The 17,898-nt window shown below is 39.5% G+C and overlaps 1 protein-coding gene across 1 annotated transcript; it reads right to left on the minus strand.

Moving 5' to 3' along the window:
• Positions 1 to 16,659: 16,659 nt before the first annotated feature.
• Positions 16,660 to 17,547, minus strand: LOC118583782 (probable G-protein coupled receptor 141). The gene has a single exon (XM_036187444.1). The coding sequence runs from the start codon at positions 17,545 to 17,547 to the stop codon at positions 16,660 to 16,662; it is 888 nt and encodes a 295-aa protein (XP_036043337.1).
• Positions 17,548 to 17,898: the final 351 nt, after the last annotated feature.

Below are 17,898 nucleotides of genomic sequence, written 5' to 3' on the forward strand. Positions count from 1 at the left end.
ATCTGCAATATATGAAGAATCTTTAAAAATCAACAATAAAAATATTTTCAAATGAACCCAAAATTTAAACATGTATTTCATAAAAAGATACATAATATTACAAGTTAATTCATAAAAAGATGTTCTGTGCCACATGCTAACCTGAAAATGCAAATTAGAGGAACCAGAAGGTACCAGGACACAGTAAGTATGATGGCCAAACTCCAGAAGTCCAAACAAAGAAACTCCTGCTCATTGCTGGTGGGGGATAAAATGATACAGCCTCTTTCTAACTGCTAACTGCAGAAATTGAAGGCATTATAAGCAGCTCATTACAAAATAAAACTCACTCGACCCTATGATACAGCAATCTGCTTCCTTAGTATTTCCTCTGATTAGCTGAAAGACCACAGCCACGTAAAAGCCTATATGGAATACTCATAGTAGCTTGGAAAGTGATTTTTCTCCAGAACATGAGTAGATAGTCATCAAAGTGTCAGAATAGTGTTTGATACTAAAAAGGAATGATAATACTTACCATAAAAAGATACTAGGAACACTTAAGCTATAAGGCTGTATGCTTCATAGTCCCAGTCATATGAGTCTGAAAATTGTACTTAAAAAGATAAGTGGTCCAAGGGTTAGGACAAGGGAGGGATGGATCCAGAGAGCCAGAAGATTTTCCCACTTACTTTGAAACTATTCTCTATGCAGCTGAAACAGTGGATGGTACCATCATGAAGTTTCAAATCCTCTGGCACATATAAAACCAAGAGTGAACTGTAATAGTAACTGTAGGCTTTGAGAGGCACGGAGAGCAATATTGTTACATTGATGTGGTGAAGGTACCACTCGAGGAAGGATGCTGGTGTGGTGTAGGGGTGGAAATATGTGAGGGTAAGAGGTAGATGGAACTACTATACTTTCTCCTCAAGCTTTCTGTCAACTGGAAACTGCTCCCAAACAAGTTCCCAAGTGAACAAATAAGATTTATGCCAGGCAGTGGTGGCACACGCCTTTAATCCCAGCACTTGGGAGGCAGAGGCAGGCAGATCTCTGTGAGTTCAAGGCCAGCCTGGTCTACCAAGCGAGTTCTAGGAAAGGCACAAAGCTACACAGAGACACCCTGTCTCAAAAAAACCAAAAAAAAAAAAAAAAAAAGATTTACATGAAATGAATATCCCTGTGTCTCATGGATCACATGTTGTAACTGTCCTTCTCACAGGCCTATCATTAACAGCACTGCAGGTGCCTCTCCACTGAGTAGAGGTGGTCACTAGCTTTGCTTTCCTGTCCCTAAATCCCTTCTGAAATTTTCAGAGGCAACATTCAAATATCTGCTACTTACAACTTCATCTAGACTAACTGAGGAAGCCAGCTGCCTTCTTTATCACAACCTTTAATCAAAATACTTTCCTAAGCTAAGATCATTTGTTCCCTTAAGAGAAAAACGTTTTCATAGAGAATAATGTCATTGCTAGAAGTCTTCTAGAATGAAGGGTTTCATAGTATCCTACCATATATCCTCCTTTGAAAATTATCAAGCAATTACACTAAGTATATTAATTCATATTTAGGTCTTCATGCTAGCGATAGCCCACATATATAGCATCAGTACTATGCAATTAGCTTATTTTTTGTATATAAATAGAAAATTTTCCACTACTGTTACCAGACTTGTTAAGGTCAGAACCTGAGCCTTGACAGCCCTACAAGCCAGTCTGGCTTACATCCTCAGTAGGCCAATTAGAGGAAAACAGAAAAGGGAAATTTATTCAATGCAGCCACATGAGGAGGAGCAAATAGAGATTGGGTGACTCCATGTTTACTGTCAGAGTCCTGATATAAGGCTGAGGTTTGAATAGAGGACAAGAAGTATTTACAACCAAGCAGTCCTGTTCACAGTGTGGTCCTGCTCGCCACTGACTTATTATTGTCTGAGCTCCAGCGTCTCCTGCAAGATGGTCGAGGAGTTGTCAGAACTGTGTGAGATATCTTTCAGAGAGACAGGTTCTTCTTCTGGCTGGAACAGACTTCAATTTCTTCCTTCCCTCAGCCTGATGTTCCTGGGTAAATTTCAGTGTCTTGGGGACCATTGCTTCAATAGTCTGGCCATTTAAAGTAAGGACACAAGTGTCTTCCTTTGTAATGTCTTTGCCCTGCCTTGCTACTCCCTCGGCATAGCAACAAATCATCCTTTTGTATGCTCCCATGTTCCATGCAACAGGAGTGTACTCCTGTGCTCCATGCAACAGGAGTGTAGTGTTGGCTGTACTGCATGCTGCTCCCGTGCTCCATGCAACAATAGTGTGGTGTTGGCCATACCACATGCTGCTCCCGTGCTCCATGCAACAGGAGTGTGCTCCCATGCTCCATGCAACAGGAGTGTGGTGTCGGCCATACTGCATGCTCTGCTTTAGGCCCTGCATGTTTTTCTCTTGCAGTTTCTCTCATTTCAAGCAACCTATGTGATCTTTCTGCTTGATGAGCTCAGTGGAGAGATCTTATGGCAATCAAAATTCTAAATCCACTTTCAAGGTGGTACATGCACATTTGAAATGGTGGGTGCAATAATTTGTCTTTTTAAAAATAAATTTCCTGTTGTTATTTTCACTGTGTGCATTTATGTGTGGAAATATTACGTGGGGGTGGGGGAAGGGGCCAGAGGTGCCACCTGATGTCAATAGTTGGACTCAAATTCAGGTCCTCTGCAAGAGCAGTGCTTGCTTTTAACCTCTGAGCCATCTCCACAGCTCAGCAGAATGTGTGATTAGCCGTCTTCAAAACCAGAGTGAGTTATAAGAATATTCTCTAACTGTAATTTAAAGGGACCTCTTATAAAGTAATAGTGAAAAAAAGGGAAATTGTACTCACTGCATGAACTAAGCTATGTGGGGATATTTGATACTCAAAATGAAGAAGGTTGCTATTTACGAAAGATGAGCTTAAATGAATTATAAAATAGATGCATATTTTTACAGTAAAATTCTGGCAAAGAAAGAGAAATTTTTTTACTCATTCCCTGTATTTGTTAGAAAAAAAAAGAACTTGAAAGAGGAGTGCGGACATGTTAGCAACAACCAGAAGTCCCTGCTAGATTCTCAGTGCTCTGGAGTTTACACCGGAATTGAAGCCTTATAAGTCTTGTACAATGGGGAAGGGGAAGAAATAAGTGAGTCCTCTTCAAGGCAGGCATACCAGACCATGCTTATCTTTCATCTAGCACCAAGAGTTTGTTTCTACTGAAAACTCAGCCTCCTCTCCCTGCCCTGTTATTTGTTTAGATACAGTAACATCACAAAAGCCTTTCCTTCATGAGAAGATGAAGATCATGCACAGATGGAGAGAGTGTAGCCTGTTTCTCTATTCCTTCTGTCTTAAGGCATAGGTTTAAGCTCTATAAAATTCTAGTGAACTTCTTTAAAAGAAGTAGAATGCAGGCTGTATTAGTAGTGTAACCTAGATGGATAAACTTGAGGATGCTGTTCTTTCTAGAAATGTGGGCAAGAATAGGGAAGTCATTAAGGGACATGATGTACCTAGAGATTAGCACTACCTGATCTGCAGAGGCAGTACAAAACACAGTGGCAAAAGAATCTAACGAGAGCCAGGCTGCCAGCAGGAACAGTTTTCTGGGAAGGATGCAGGCAGCTGCTGAACTGTAATGAGAAGGAAGGGAAGAATTCTCAGTCTCTCTCGTCCCACTAGATGGCACCTCCTGACAATGGTCAAATCCAACAAGATGCCAGATAGCAAAAAGCCACTAATACAGGCATTGAGGCCAGCCTATTGCTTAGAGCAAGGCAAGGCAGAAAGAGTGCTGAAAAGATGTTATGGAGGAAAGAAACAACACTTATGATTAGAAGACTCATAATCAGAAATATTCAAACACATTCATCAAGAGACTGACTGAGATTCTGCCCATGGGATAAAGGTCTAAAGCTAACGACCCTGAAAAACAAGCTCATGGGACTCCTGGGCCAAACAGAACTGCTTTGGAACTCAGCCAAGGAGTTTGCAAAGGGGAACTGTTCATCGGGTTCCTCCTGTGAATCAGAAGCTAGTGGTCACTGAGATAGCTGCCTCACATGTCTTTTCTTTGTGTAATTCCCTCTTCTGGCTCCACATCCTCCTGTGTCCCCCTCAAGAACTCCTCTCGAATTTGTGGCCTCTTTTATAATCATTATTTTTACAAATACACACACACTTGTATGTGCATGGGTGTGCCTGTGTGCGTGTATAATCTATAGCTACCTGAGTCCAGTTAGTGTTGCTCATGGGTACATGTGTTTAGGGTTTTGCACTTAGGGTTGGGAAACTCACTGGGGTCTCAACCCTGAAGAAAACTGATTCTCCCTCCCTAGGCAGACTTGGACTGACTGTAGCTCTTCATCTAAGGACCATGGGAAACCCACTTCCCCTGTCAGAATTGGCATGTTGTAACTGGTACAGTCATGACATATGTCATGCACAAGCAAACCTATTGTTGAAATTCTCTGGACACAGCATCCTTGTCTTGTCTAGAAGACACTAGCTCCCAGAAGTCTTCCTGGCTTTTACAACCTTTCCATCCCCCATGTCCCCTGAGCCATAAGTGTAAGGGCTGTGTTATAGATGTACCAGTTGGGACTTTGAACCCCATGTTCACTTATTCTCTGCATTTTGTCCAGTTGTGGATCTTGGCAGTGGTTCCCATCTGTTACAAAAAGAAGCTTCTTTGATGAGAGGTGAAAGCTATAGTTGGCTATGGGTCTACAGATATTTATAATGTACCAGCTAGTCCTTGTCATGGTTCAGAGGTTTCACAGCTAGTTATGACTGTTTATTACATTTTCCCCTTTGCAGCTTGCCTAACACCTTCCAATACTGCAAGAGATAGTCCCCAGAGAGGAGGCTTAAGGTTAGTACCACTTTGATTCCTCTAAGTCCTGTGACCAGACTGTTTGCTGTCTTCAACAACAGGGTCTTACCTTCAACTCTGGGAAGCAACTGGGATAACAGTAACTGTCTGTATTGTTTGGAGTCACTTGGACCCTCTCCAACCACTCTTAAGAAAAGAGTACTTTGCCTGGGCACTAGAGATTTTTTTAAGACAGTCTGTAAATACTGGAGTGAACATTATCACCCCATGTGGGAAAACAACATTTAAATCACACACACACACACACACACACACACACACACACACACACACACACCATGAATTTTTTAAATTTTTATGTGTGTGGATGATTTGCCTGCATGTATGTCCCTGTATTGCTGTGTGGCTGGTGCCTGTGGAGATAAGAAGGCTTCAGATATCCTATTACTGAAGTTATAGATAATTAAGTCACCATGAGAGTGCTGAGAGTTGAACCTAGGTCCTCTGATAAAGCACCCAGTGCTTTTAACTGCTGAGCCATCTCTTCAGCCTTAACGTATGTATTTTCAAGTAAGTTTATCAAAGGTTGCCCAATGGCTTTTTCAACCCTTCTCAGTGTTATTCGCCTCTCCTCCTTTTTCTGTTATCCTCCCTCTTCACAGCACCTGTGCCCTCCTGTGCCCTCTCTAGAGGCCCTTCTCCCCTCATCTTACCCCATGGTCCCTTACTCACTTCTGTGTTTACTCCAAGTTACACATTCAGATCTCAAGGTCCAGAGTTAGGATCCACAAATAAGAGAGAGAATGTGACAGCTGTCTACCCAGGTTTGGGCTACCTCACTCAGTATTATATTTTCTAATCCATTTCATGATTTCATTTTTCTTTACAGTTGAATAAAATTCTACCGTATATATACTACATTTCATTATCTGAATATCAGCTGACTGATGTCTAGGCTGCTTCCATTTTGTATCTATTTTTAGTAGAATGGCAATCAATATGGCCAAACAATTACCTCTGTATCGAGGCACATTAATCTTTTATTCTTTTAAAACTTCATACTGATGTTATCCATATACCACTACTTCCCTCCAGCTTCCTCTAGTGCCCCTCACCCAACTGCATCCCAACTTCAAGCCCCCCTTTTTTGTTGTTGCTGTAAATAATAACACAATGTGTCCAATTGGTGATGCCCATATGTGCATAGGTATGGGGTCATGCAATAGAATGTGAGCAAACTAAGAGCAGCCACATCTATAAAGGAGAGTGACTCTTCCTCTCCTAGCAGCCATCACCTGCCAACATCCCCCCAGTCAAGCCTTGAAATCCCACATCCCATTCATATTGGAATTCCGACTACCTTGATTGTGTGCAAATTTTGTTCAGGTAACTACAATTGCTATAAGGTGATGTGTATAATAGTTGTATCATGACCAGAATAAGTCAATATTTTGTAGCTTCCCTTCATAGCCATAGCTCTTACATCCTTTCTTCCCCCTCTTTTGAGATGTTCCTTGAGCCTTGGATAGAGGGAGGTTGATAAAGATGTCCCAATCCACAGCTTAGCACTCACAGCGACTTACATGTGACACTTTGACAAATTATGACTCTCTTCACTAACCACTACCTACTGCAAAAAGAAGCTTCTTCAAAATCGAATATAAACAAAGAATTAGAAAGCTATTTGACAGAATGATCATTTAGCAGAACAATACTAGATTGCTCTAGAGCCCACGATCTTCCCAGTCATTGGCTTCTGACAAGTTCCCAGTACAGTACCAGGTATGAAATCCTTATTGTGGAGCAGGCCGCAAACCCATGCATGAGAACACCCGGTGTGGACATCCCTGCACTGACTTCCTTCAGTGACGGACTCTGATGTGTCAGTGTGATCCAAATAAACCCTTTCTTCTCCTGGTTGTTTTCATTGGTGTTCTATCATAGCAATAGAAACCAAGTAGGACACAAAGAACAAAAGTTATCACACTATGTTTATAGAGCCTTTAGGACATGCTGGGCATTGCTATTTGTGTTGTGTATAACCATGTGAGTTTTATCTTAACTATCTGATGTAGGTTCTATTTTGCATGGGGTGGGGGAAGGGGAATAAGCAACAAAAAATATGGCTGCAAACTTTCTGTAGAGAAAGTTTTGTGAGCTCACTTCTGAATGCTCTCTGGATGATTGTACCAGTGTTCTGTCCATTTAGCATGAGCTGTCTTTGATACTGAAAAACAGCTAAGTTAGGATACTCTGTATTCATTAAACACACAGTCTTTGAAGACTTTAGCATAAATGAATAAAAGATTGTAAAATACCTCATGGATAATATTATATTGGTTATATCTTCAAGTGAAAATATTTTAATTAAGGGAATTAATAAAATTTTTATCTTTCTAATTTTTGGTATTATTATTACTATTATATTTTCATTATTTAAAACAACTTTCAAATTCAAATATATTCTGATCATGTTCTTTCCCTCTCCCAAGTTCTTCCATATCCTCTTCCCCTCCTTAGCCACCCAACTTTAAGTTCTTTCCCAAAAATCAAACAAAAACACAATATTAACAACAAACCTCCCAAAACCAAGGGAAAAAATGAAACCATATCAAAAACAAAAACAAAAAACCCCTAAACACTGTAACCAAATAAACACACACACACACACACACACACACACACACACACACACACACACAACTCCCTCTAGAGTCCACTTATATGGTACTCAACTACTCCTGAACATGAGGCCTGTCCTGGAGTGGTTGATATACCCAGTGTCACTCTATTGGAGAAGACTGATTTTTCCTCTCCCAGTAGGCATAAGTGATATTTAAGTTGTTAACTTGAGCCTAGTGGGTAGGTTTTCATTCATTTATTTATTTTTTAAATATAACAGGATAAACAATAATTAAAACAAAAATTATCACATCTTGGTTGCGTAAGGCAAACTAACAGAAGGAAAAGAGCCCAAGAGAAAGCACAGGAATCAGAGACCAACATGTTTGCACATTTAGGAAACCCATAAAAACACTAAACTGGAAGTTGTAACATATGCACAGAGAACTTAGTGCATACTCATGCAGGCCCTATATCTCAGTCTCTGAGTTCATGAGAGCTTTTGCTTATGTTGATTTAGAAGGCCTTGTTTTCTACATGTCCTCTCTTACCTCTGGCTCTTATACTCTTCCTGCCTCCTCTTCCATGGGGCTCCTTGACCTCTAAGAGGAGAGATTTGATTGAGACACCCTGTTTAGGACTGAGTGTTTAAGGTCTCCCGCTCTACATAATATCTTACTGTGGCTCTCTGCTGTAGGAAGAAGCTTCTATGCTGAAAGCCGAATAATCATCGGTCTATGAGTATAGCAGAATATTGTTAGAAGCCATTTCATCACATTTTTTAGACCAGTAGTGTAGTGGGTAGCCATTCTAGCTTTGATCTGGAAGTTCCAACCCTCATTGAGGCTTCGGTAACTGTCACACCTACAAGGCAGGGCTGAGAGGGGACCCTGAAGATGCAAGATTTGGATGGGCCACCTCTCTCGGTTCCTGGACCCTGGACGCTGGAGGTAGACTGAGTAGAGTTCTGCAGAGAACACTGTGGGACTGAGCTAGACCTTTCCCAGACCCTGTAAACTATCCCTTCACTTGTAAGTTACTCCACAAAATAAACCTCCCTTTTAACTATGTGGAGTGGCCTTAATAATTTCACCAATACAGTAGTATTTGGTTTTACCCTAGGTCCTTGGACTATCTAGTCTCAGATTCATAGTCATCCAAGAAGTGTCAAGTATGTGTTCCATCTGGTAAAGTAGGCCTTAAGTCTAATCAGTTATTGGTTTGTTAGTCCCACAAGCTTTGTGCTACCATTGTCCTAGAATTGTCTTGAAGGTCTTACACAATTGTACTTAAAAAGGTTTGTGGCTGGGTTGGTTTTATGTTTTTCTTTTGAGAGCATGCCGGGTATGCTCCTGTACCAAAGATGCTGGAATATAGAGGTGAAGGCTGTATGTAGGCGCCTACTTGACGCCTTCATTTTTAAATTGTGTAGGTACCGTCAACAATGGGGGCCTTGCTGTCAATTTGTAGAGAACAAACTTCAGTCTTTGCAATAGCCTGGGTTATTTAGGGATTCCTGTGGGGCCCCAGTTAGCCAACAACTCAATTAGATATATGGCATCAAATTTTTAAATTATATATGTGGTAATTATCTGTTGCTGCATAATAAATTATTCAAAAATAGAATACTTCCTTGTTTCTCATAATTCTATTTGTTTATTTGGTAAGGTTTCCAGTCTGTGCTATCCTGCTGTAGCAACACAGAACAGACTAAGACACAAGCCCCAGATACTGTTAACTGATAGTGATTCAGGAGCCCATACATAAAGAACTAATGGTCTATACTTAGCATGACTTACAGTTTTTATCCAATCCCCAGTTGTCCCCCTTGCAATCTACCCTAAAGCATCAAGATGTTTCCATGGACTATCCTATATTTATACCCCTACTACTCAAGCTTCTGATGCAGTAAAAGACACAGTTCTTGTTATCTTGGAGAACAGGCAGTGATGTGTTTGTTATTAACAGAAACTGGAACAGAGACTAGCAAGTGACTTATAAAACTCAGATATGGTGCCTTATGTAGAAGTTTTACATATATATGTATGTATGTAGTAATACATATGGTTAATATGCTATAAAACATTGTATATCACCCAAGACATAATGGTCAAAGGAGCCATTTCTACTTCCATACAAGAATCTAGAAGTGGCTTAACTGAGTTGTTCTGCCTCAGGGTCTCTCATGATACAACAGTGAATGTGCCAGCCCAGTAGGCAGTTATTTCATGGTTTAATGGGAAAGAATTCACAATCAGGCTCACTCACAGGGTTGCTAAGAAGTCTTAGTTCTTTGCCATATGGGCTTTTCCAAAGCCTACAGCATTCCACGGCTTTCTCCTGAACAAATAATCCCAGTGAGAAAGATAGAAGTCACAGCCTCTTTGTGGGCTGTCATGGGAAGTGGCATCCCTCTACAATGTCTACTCTGTTACAAGTCAGCAGAGGAGGTGGAAGGGCTTATGCAGTGACATGACTATTTGTGGGTAGTAGTCATTTGGCATCCCTCTGAGAGTCTATCATATTAAAACCAGTCATGGAAATTCACATACTAGTCAGCTGAATACCAACTAAATCGCTTGCAACCATTGTGAAAACACTAGTTGTTAAGACTATCAATCTTAAAAGGAGTAAGAAAATGTAATTTAAGTATGCTGATCTTGTTTTGTAACAAAATTATAAAACATTTGGACTATCGTACTTCAAAGTGTAATTAATAATTATAGTGTTAATAAAACAAGTTTTATGGACAAAAATAAGCATTTACTTATATCTTGATTTAATGATGGATTTAGTAGTAAAGCATGACATAAACATTGACCAATAAGATTTCAAGTCCCTAATGTATATTTCTACATAAATAAAAAAAATATGTGAAATTTTGGCTCTTGTGTTAATATTATTTTTGCATCATTGTGACCAATACCTATAGCTGGAGTTTTCTCCAGTCCTGCCTGGCCCACAGTCAGGAAAAATCTCTCTCACCTGCCAGTCCCTCTGCTGCTCAGACCCAAGCAATTAAACACACAGAGACTTATTTTGCTTATAAACTGAATGTCCATGGCAGGCTTCTTGCAAAATGTTCTTATACCTTAAATCAAGCCATTTCTATTAATCTATAAGTTGCCATGTGACTCGTGGCTTACCAGTATCTTACATCTCACTTGACGTGGCAGCAGCTGGCAGTGTCTCTCTGGCTCAGCCTTCCACTTCCCAGCATTCTCCTCTCTCCTTGTCTCACCCATACTTCCTGCCTGGCTACTGGCCAATCAGTGCTTTATTTATTAACTAATCAGTGTAACATATTTAACATACAGAACATCCCAGAGCATTTGCCCTTTTCTTTTTTTCAAAAAGGAAGGTTTTAACTTTCACATAATAAAATTACAGATAACAAAACAATTATCAAGCAAGAATTACAGTTATGCTATCTAGTCTATTTATAATAACTAGTCTATTTGTATTTGGCAAAATTAAAGAAGATATCCTATCTATCTTATATTTGTGAGTCTAAGATTACATATCTAACTTATCTTTTATCATAACTAAAGAAAATTATAACTATCTAGTCTTCAACCACATCAAAGACCTCAGAAGGATATAATATTACCTGAGAAATGGGAGAAGGACACAAGCAACGTTTGGGAGTATTGAGAGAGTTGACAGAAACAGCTGGAAGCCTGCACAGTCATCCAAAGTTCCTCTGTAAAGTTGGGACATCTGTCTTTAGCCTGGAGGTCTAAAGTCTCTCAGTAACTTCTCTGTGTCCTGTAGAACGTCTGGCAGTTTCCTTTGTGAAGCAGGAACCTGAAGGATCATTTTGTCAAGCAAAGTTCAGTGGTCACCTTCCTATGGGTCCTGCATGTCCAGTCGATCAAGCAGTCCAGGCAAGAACAGTTGTTTGCCAAAATGGCTATTTTTTCCAAGAAGAAGATAAACTCTATATAGAGTGTCTTCAATACCCATCCTCCTCTCTGAAGTAAATCTGGTGCTGCCAGGAGCAGACATGTCTCACTGTCCAGAAAGTCTAAATTTTTAAAACATTTGAGATGCCATATTCTGTAGGTCATTGAAGTGTTTGAAGATTATCTATCTATCTGAAATATATCTATGTATACCTAGAAAACAACATGACTATAAGTTTGACTATCATAGAAGACTAATTATTAATGTGTATTTCTTAATTATCCATTACAATCTAAATGAGTTACATAAACATAGTACCTCAAACAAGAGTAGAAATATGTATATGTATATATATATATATATATATATATATATATATACAGTATAACAAAATTAAGTTTAAACTTGAATCAATAAACTAAAATCCATAGAAATGTAAAACATTTTAAACAAGTTGCTCTTTAAAAGTAGATTCAATAATCTACCCTTTCATCCTATCATATCTATATCATATCCCCTTTTCTTTTTTATGAAGAGATTGTATTTATATTTAACCTGGTTTAAATAAAAATATTGTTTTTTCTCTGTCCCATACCAGAGGGCTCTTCTGATTTGGGACACAAGAATCTATTAACCTTTTCTTTTAGCAATATGTCTGGGTTTAGAGAAAGAATGAGCCAATTCCATCTCCAAAGCCAGCTTGGTATATTTGGGAATTTGGGTGTAGCTTCTCTTACTACTTCCTGTTGGAGGTGGGTGCTGTATCTTATGGGGACACAAAGAAAATTTTAGGATTATGGAGTAGTCCATGAGGGTGTATCATCTGAGCCAGTTGTCTTGAAACAGTTCTGGATGTTGGATCATTTGGGCCTTGGTGTCATCGGAGACTTTTCAGGGGGTCTTGGCTGGTCAAACCTGATGTATCTTAATCTGGAACAAATCCATAGCCTCTAGCTTCCTGTGGAAACAAAAGCAGAGCCTCCTTTTCAAAGCAACATATCCAAACATCCAAATTTTGAAGTCAAGGTATCTTTAAAATACACATATTGTTTTAACTCAACAGCTTTTACAATGAAATGGTTTTTTTGTAGTTAAGACTCCCAAAGACAACACAATCCAGATTCTCTGTGTAATATCCATCTTTATATGGCTTATTTTTTATACTACCTTTACTCTCTCTTTAAAGACTTTATTTTTTAAAAACTATTTGTTTATCTAACTGCATATATTTTTTCTCTCTTTTAAGCCTATATACATTTTTACACACATTGTAAACTATTCCATCTGAGTCTGCTTTATTGTGAACCTCTTGCTTTAAATTGCAGCATTTGTAAGACTGAAATGGCCCACATGGCTGCTAGCTCCACCCTCCTCAGCTTTCCAACATGGTGGTACATTTAACCACCAGCTCTGGGAGCCATCAACTCTTAGAAACAGTGGGTCTATGTTTTTATCAAAGTAGCGTGTAGCCCAGAAACCTCATTTTTTTTGTACTAGCAAAGACTAAATCCACCACACAGTGTAATGTGCTGCTTGTAGACGCCTCATTCCTGCCATACTGCCTGTCAAACACACACACCAGCAACCTGCCATTGTAGCTCACACCCTTAGACTGCCAGTAACTTGAGAAAGAGAACTAGGAAGCTGTTTTTAGCTCCATTTTAGAATCTTTCTTTCAGGTTTTAGGTGGAAACTCTTGCCCCACATTGGGCACCATTTGTAGCTGGAGTTTTCTCCAGTCCTGCCTGGCCCATGGTCAGGACAAATCTCTTTCACCTGCCAGTCCCGCAGCTGCTCAGACCAACATATTTAACATACAGAACTTCCCGTAGCAAATACCCAATACAATAACTTAAAGGATGAAATGTTTATTTTGGTTCTTAGGTTCAGTGAATTCTCCATGGTCTCTTCCCAATGCACTTGGGAAGAAAATGTGAGTCAGGAACACACAGTGAGGATGTGTCTTCCCTTCTTAATAAACAAAAAGGCCAGACCAGAGGGCTCAGTGCTGCTCTATTTCCTTCAGCTTGGTCCTTCTGCCCCAAGTTTCCAGAATTTCACCAAATAGAGGCCAAGATTTCTAGTACATAAGCTTTTGAAGGGGCCACTTCATATCTAAACCATAACATTATTGTTTTCTGCCCCCCCTCAAAGTCTTTTGTCCCTATCACAATGGAAAGTATACTCTGCCCATCTTCAAGAGGTCCCAGAGTATTCACAGTTCCAACAGTGTTCAAAAGCTCAAGTTCAAGGCTCAGAAGATGGCTCAATGAGCAAGGGAACTTGATGTGAGGCCTGGAGACCTGAGTTAGATCCCTGGAACCCAGACAGTGGAGAAGAGAACAGACTAATAACATCTAGTGCATGCATGTACACACACAAACACAAATTCATTAATTAATCAGTTAATGTAATTTTTTAAATCCTAAGTTAAAGATCTCTTCTGAGAACTAAAGTAAACTTTTAGCTATGAGCGTCTGTAGAATTTCTTTTAAATTGCCTTCTGAGCGTGCATTGGCATGGAGTAAATAATCCCACCCCCCAAAAATAAATGGGGTGATAGCAAGAAGGATAGGTCCCAAGTAAAACTAAATCCCAGCAGAACAAACATTAGATTCTGTATTCCATTTCAAGTACCACATGGTGGCATGATCTAATCTCCAAAGGCTTAAGCAGTCCTCTGCTCATAACCTTAAAAGAGAAACCCACATACACTGTTATATTTTACTCATTTATTTTTTAGTTTTATGGTGTGTGTGTGTGTGGAGTGGGGGACAGTTCTCTCCTTCTACCATGTAGGTTCTGAGGATCAAGCTCAAATGGTCAAGCTTTGTGGCAGCATCTTTACCTACAGAGTCATCTTTCCAGCCCCTTTAAAGATTGGCCTTGAACTTGTGATCCTCTTGCCTCAGACTCCTCAGCCTATCCTACTAGAGTGTATCAGCGCAGTTGACCACATACTTTCCCTTGTCTTGTCTCTCTTGTTGCTTCCCATTTATCTGGACACACATTCAACATTCCTGGGATCACCAATTCCTGAGGTCTCTATGGGAGCTCAGATTTGACTTTAATTGACCGGACTCCCAGAGCTTCCTTTGAAATCTTGGTCTCATCTTCCCATAATTCTTGTCTTCTGGAGCCTTGCAAAACCAATATTCACTATAACCTAGCTAAAAGCATCCATAAAAAATGTGCCATCACCTAAATGCTGTACTGCCTTGACCTTTCATCCACCAAACATATTAATATTAGTCCATCGTCTTTAAACAGTCCGACACATGATTTCAGGACATGAACAAATGGAGGCTTTGTCACAATTAGCACAGACAGCATCAGGTACAATTCCCAGGGAGTACCTACTGTCCTCTGAAACTTTATAGGCCTGTTCCTAAAAGTCAGTATCTCTTATCAGCATTTTGGTCTTGTGAGTTCCCACAGAATCAGTCATTAAACACTACTCATAACATTTCAGACTCTCTCTAATCAACATTTTTCAGTTCTTCCAAAATAGTATTTCAGAAACTCCCTAACTATACCCCCCCCATTCTTGCAAATTCTACCCACCAATCAGTTCCAAAGGCCCAATAATCATATATGATCAGGCATAGAAATAACAATGACTCTGTGTTCTGGAATCATTTTTTCTCATGAGTCACTTTGTGATTTTGTAACTAAGTAACAAATCAACTTAAAGGAAGATTTATTTTAGCTCATAGTTTGACACCATGCACTTGAGCAAGATATCATTGTAGAAGTTGGTGTATGGAAAATAGCCATCTTCACCTATTGGAATAGAAGAAGCATAAAATAAGAGAGGAAGAACCTTTGACCTACTTCCTTTAGGTAGGTCTTGCCTCCAAAAGATTCCAGAGTACCAAAATGGGAACCAAGCTTTCAATACATGAGCCTTTTCAGGGTATACTTCATCATCAAATCATAATAGCCTGTTGTGGAATATTATTTTAAGGGTGTTATATTTGTTTATGTTGTGGAATATTTGTCTAATAATGCAAAGATGTGTTGCATTCTTTTATGTTGCATTTGTTCTACTGTGAAGCTGTGATACCGTGCCTGTCTAAAACACTTGATGGTCTAATAAAGAGCTGAATGGCCCATAGCAAGGCACAAGAAAGGATAGGCAGGGCTGGCAGGCAAAGAGAATAAATAGAAGGAGAAATCTGGGGAGAAAAAGATTGAGAAGCAAGAGGATCAAGGAGCCAGAAAAGAAGAGGCCAGCCACCTTGCCACACAGCCAGACTTGGAATAAGAAGGAAAGAAAAGAAATAAAGATAAAAGCCCAGAGGCAAAACTGAGGCTGGACATTTATAAGAAAGTATAAGCCCCCATGTGGATTTATTTAGGAGCTGGATGGCTGGCTCCCCAAAGAGCAAAAGAGCCAAAAGAGTAAAAAAAGAAAACCAACTACAATAGCCCCATCTTAAAATTATACTCCAAAAGAGGCCACTGAATTAGGGAAGGAAGAACTTATACTCTGAATCCTACATGTTAAGCATTCTTTTCTATCAAATCCATGGATAGGATTATCTGACCCAAAGGGTATTTTGGAAAATCATAAAAAGCACTCTATGGCCTCAAAAGTTTGTGCCTAAAAGTTTTGCAAGCTCAACTTAGATCCAGTTTCTTGATGCCTTTCCCAATGTCTTTCACTGCTGTTGTATTGAAGGTACATCAGGAGGTAATCTCTGCCTTCCAAGTCCATCCTGTGCCTTGATCAGAATGAACGTGTGCACACCAATGTCTAATCTCTTGGAAGAGTTTCCTCTAACTCTCTTGACCACTCTGTTCAAGCTAATGATCCCCTCCCAATACCAATATCACAGGAAATTGTAAGTTGAACAAATTAAGGCAACTTTAGAGCCCTGTTTATCTGTAGATCTTGGTAGACAGGAATGGGGGAATCAAATACATTCAGAGCAAATTTGATAGAGTTAAATCCATCAAGGGTACTGGAAGAACCAATAGATGTGATTGACTGAGTGAGTACTGCATGAAATGGAAAAAGGAAGGAATTGTGTGTTTGATTGTTATAAAGCTTAAAAATAGAATATATTCTGGGATATATTTAGGGCCTGTAAGTATTCTCAAAGGAAAGAGGGATGGCTATGGTTAATTAAGTTTTTCTAAGAAAACAGTTTTGGCAAAGAGAAATCTAAAAATTCAAGAACAGAGAGCTTGGAATTTTTTAAGATGTAAACAGCACCTCACCTATTCAACTGACACGTTTTTACCATAATATTCTATAAAACAGTGACAAAAAAGCATAGGAAGGTCTAATGGATGATGCCACCTATGAAACACAACATATCCAGACAGCAGAAGGCCGTTAAAGCAACACAGATTTCATTGTAAAGTATTAACTTAGAATTATTTTCTTCTGGATAATTTTGAATAAAATATACCCTGAATGCATGGTGAGGTATAAAGCAGACAACTATGACTATCAGGAAGAAGAAGCTCTTGATTTGGGCTCTGTACTCTTGATGGGCCCACATATTGGGCCAATAGTCTCTTATCAAACACAGAATGACAGCCAGCTGTATCAGAAAGAGGACTAGAACGGTTGTCATCATAATGGCAATCATAGAATAGTTCAAGTTGATGATATCCGTACAGTTGAGAGATCTGTGAAATTCAAAACATCGCTGTTGTTCTACGTAACTTGGATCTGTGCCGTACTGTAAAAAAAATATCGGCAAAAAGATGAAGCTTCCCACCATCCAAATAATAATACTTAGGACCACGGCATGGAACTTCTGTAACTGTTGCATTTGGAGTTTCTTAAAATAGATGAGTAACCGAAGTGTGACAATGGCCACATAGAAAACAAAGGTAAAGTACATATGACCATATATGACACCACTAACCACTCGGCAGGTAAAAGACCCAAGCTTCCAGACTGCTGAGAGATAGTAGCTGAGGCGGAATGGCAGAGTAACCAGGAGGAGGGAGTGCAGCACAATGATGTTAATGATGATCGTGGCAATCGCTGATTGGCTATTCCTTTTGAACATCATGCGTGACATCATCACTGTTCCAAGGCTGCCTCCAAATAAAACCACACTATAGGCTGTTGCCAGAATTGTTCTGCAGTAGGCATCACAGTGGTCTTGGTCCACACTTGAGCCATTTGACACGGTGGTTCCATTCATCACACCCATGGTTTGTCATGAGGAAATCAGATCATAAACTGCTAAATCGAAAGTTTTACAAAATTATGATTGACATATTAAAACTAGGCAATCATGTACAAATATTAAACTTTTCAATCCTTGGTGGCTCTCAAAACCTTGAGATCATACAAAAGAAGTACTATTGTAGATTCTACTCAGTAATTCAAATAAACTAGAGACAAGAGTGCATGAAAGTAAGGAAGGAAGTTGAGTTTGGTTGTAAAGTTCAGAGCTGTGCCCCTAGGCATTCAACAGCCAGATATGTTCATGTACACATATCAGGACAAGGAGTGGCATGAGAGAGAAATATCTATGTAGTATGTAAAACTCAAGAGCCCA

This window comes from Onychomys torridus, chromosome 5, assembly GCF_903995425.1.
Source record: "Onychomys torridus chromosome 5, mOncTor1.1, whole genome shotgun sequence".
Taxonomy (NCBI): domain Eukaryota; kingdom Metazoa; phylum Chordata; class Mammalia; order Rodentia; family Cricetidae; genus Onychomys; species Onychomys torridus.

What these genes read in the sequence shown, in the direction of transcription:
- LOC118583782 (XM_036187444.1), bottom strand. Translation starts at nt 17,547, where the DNA reads ATGGGTGTGATGAATGGAACCACCGTGTCAAATGGCTCAAGTGTGGAC.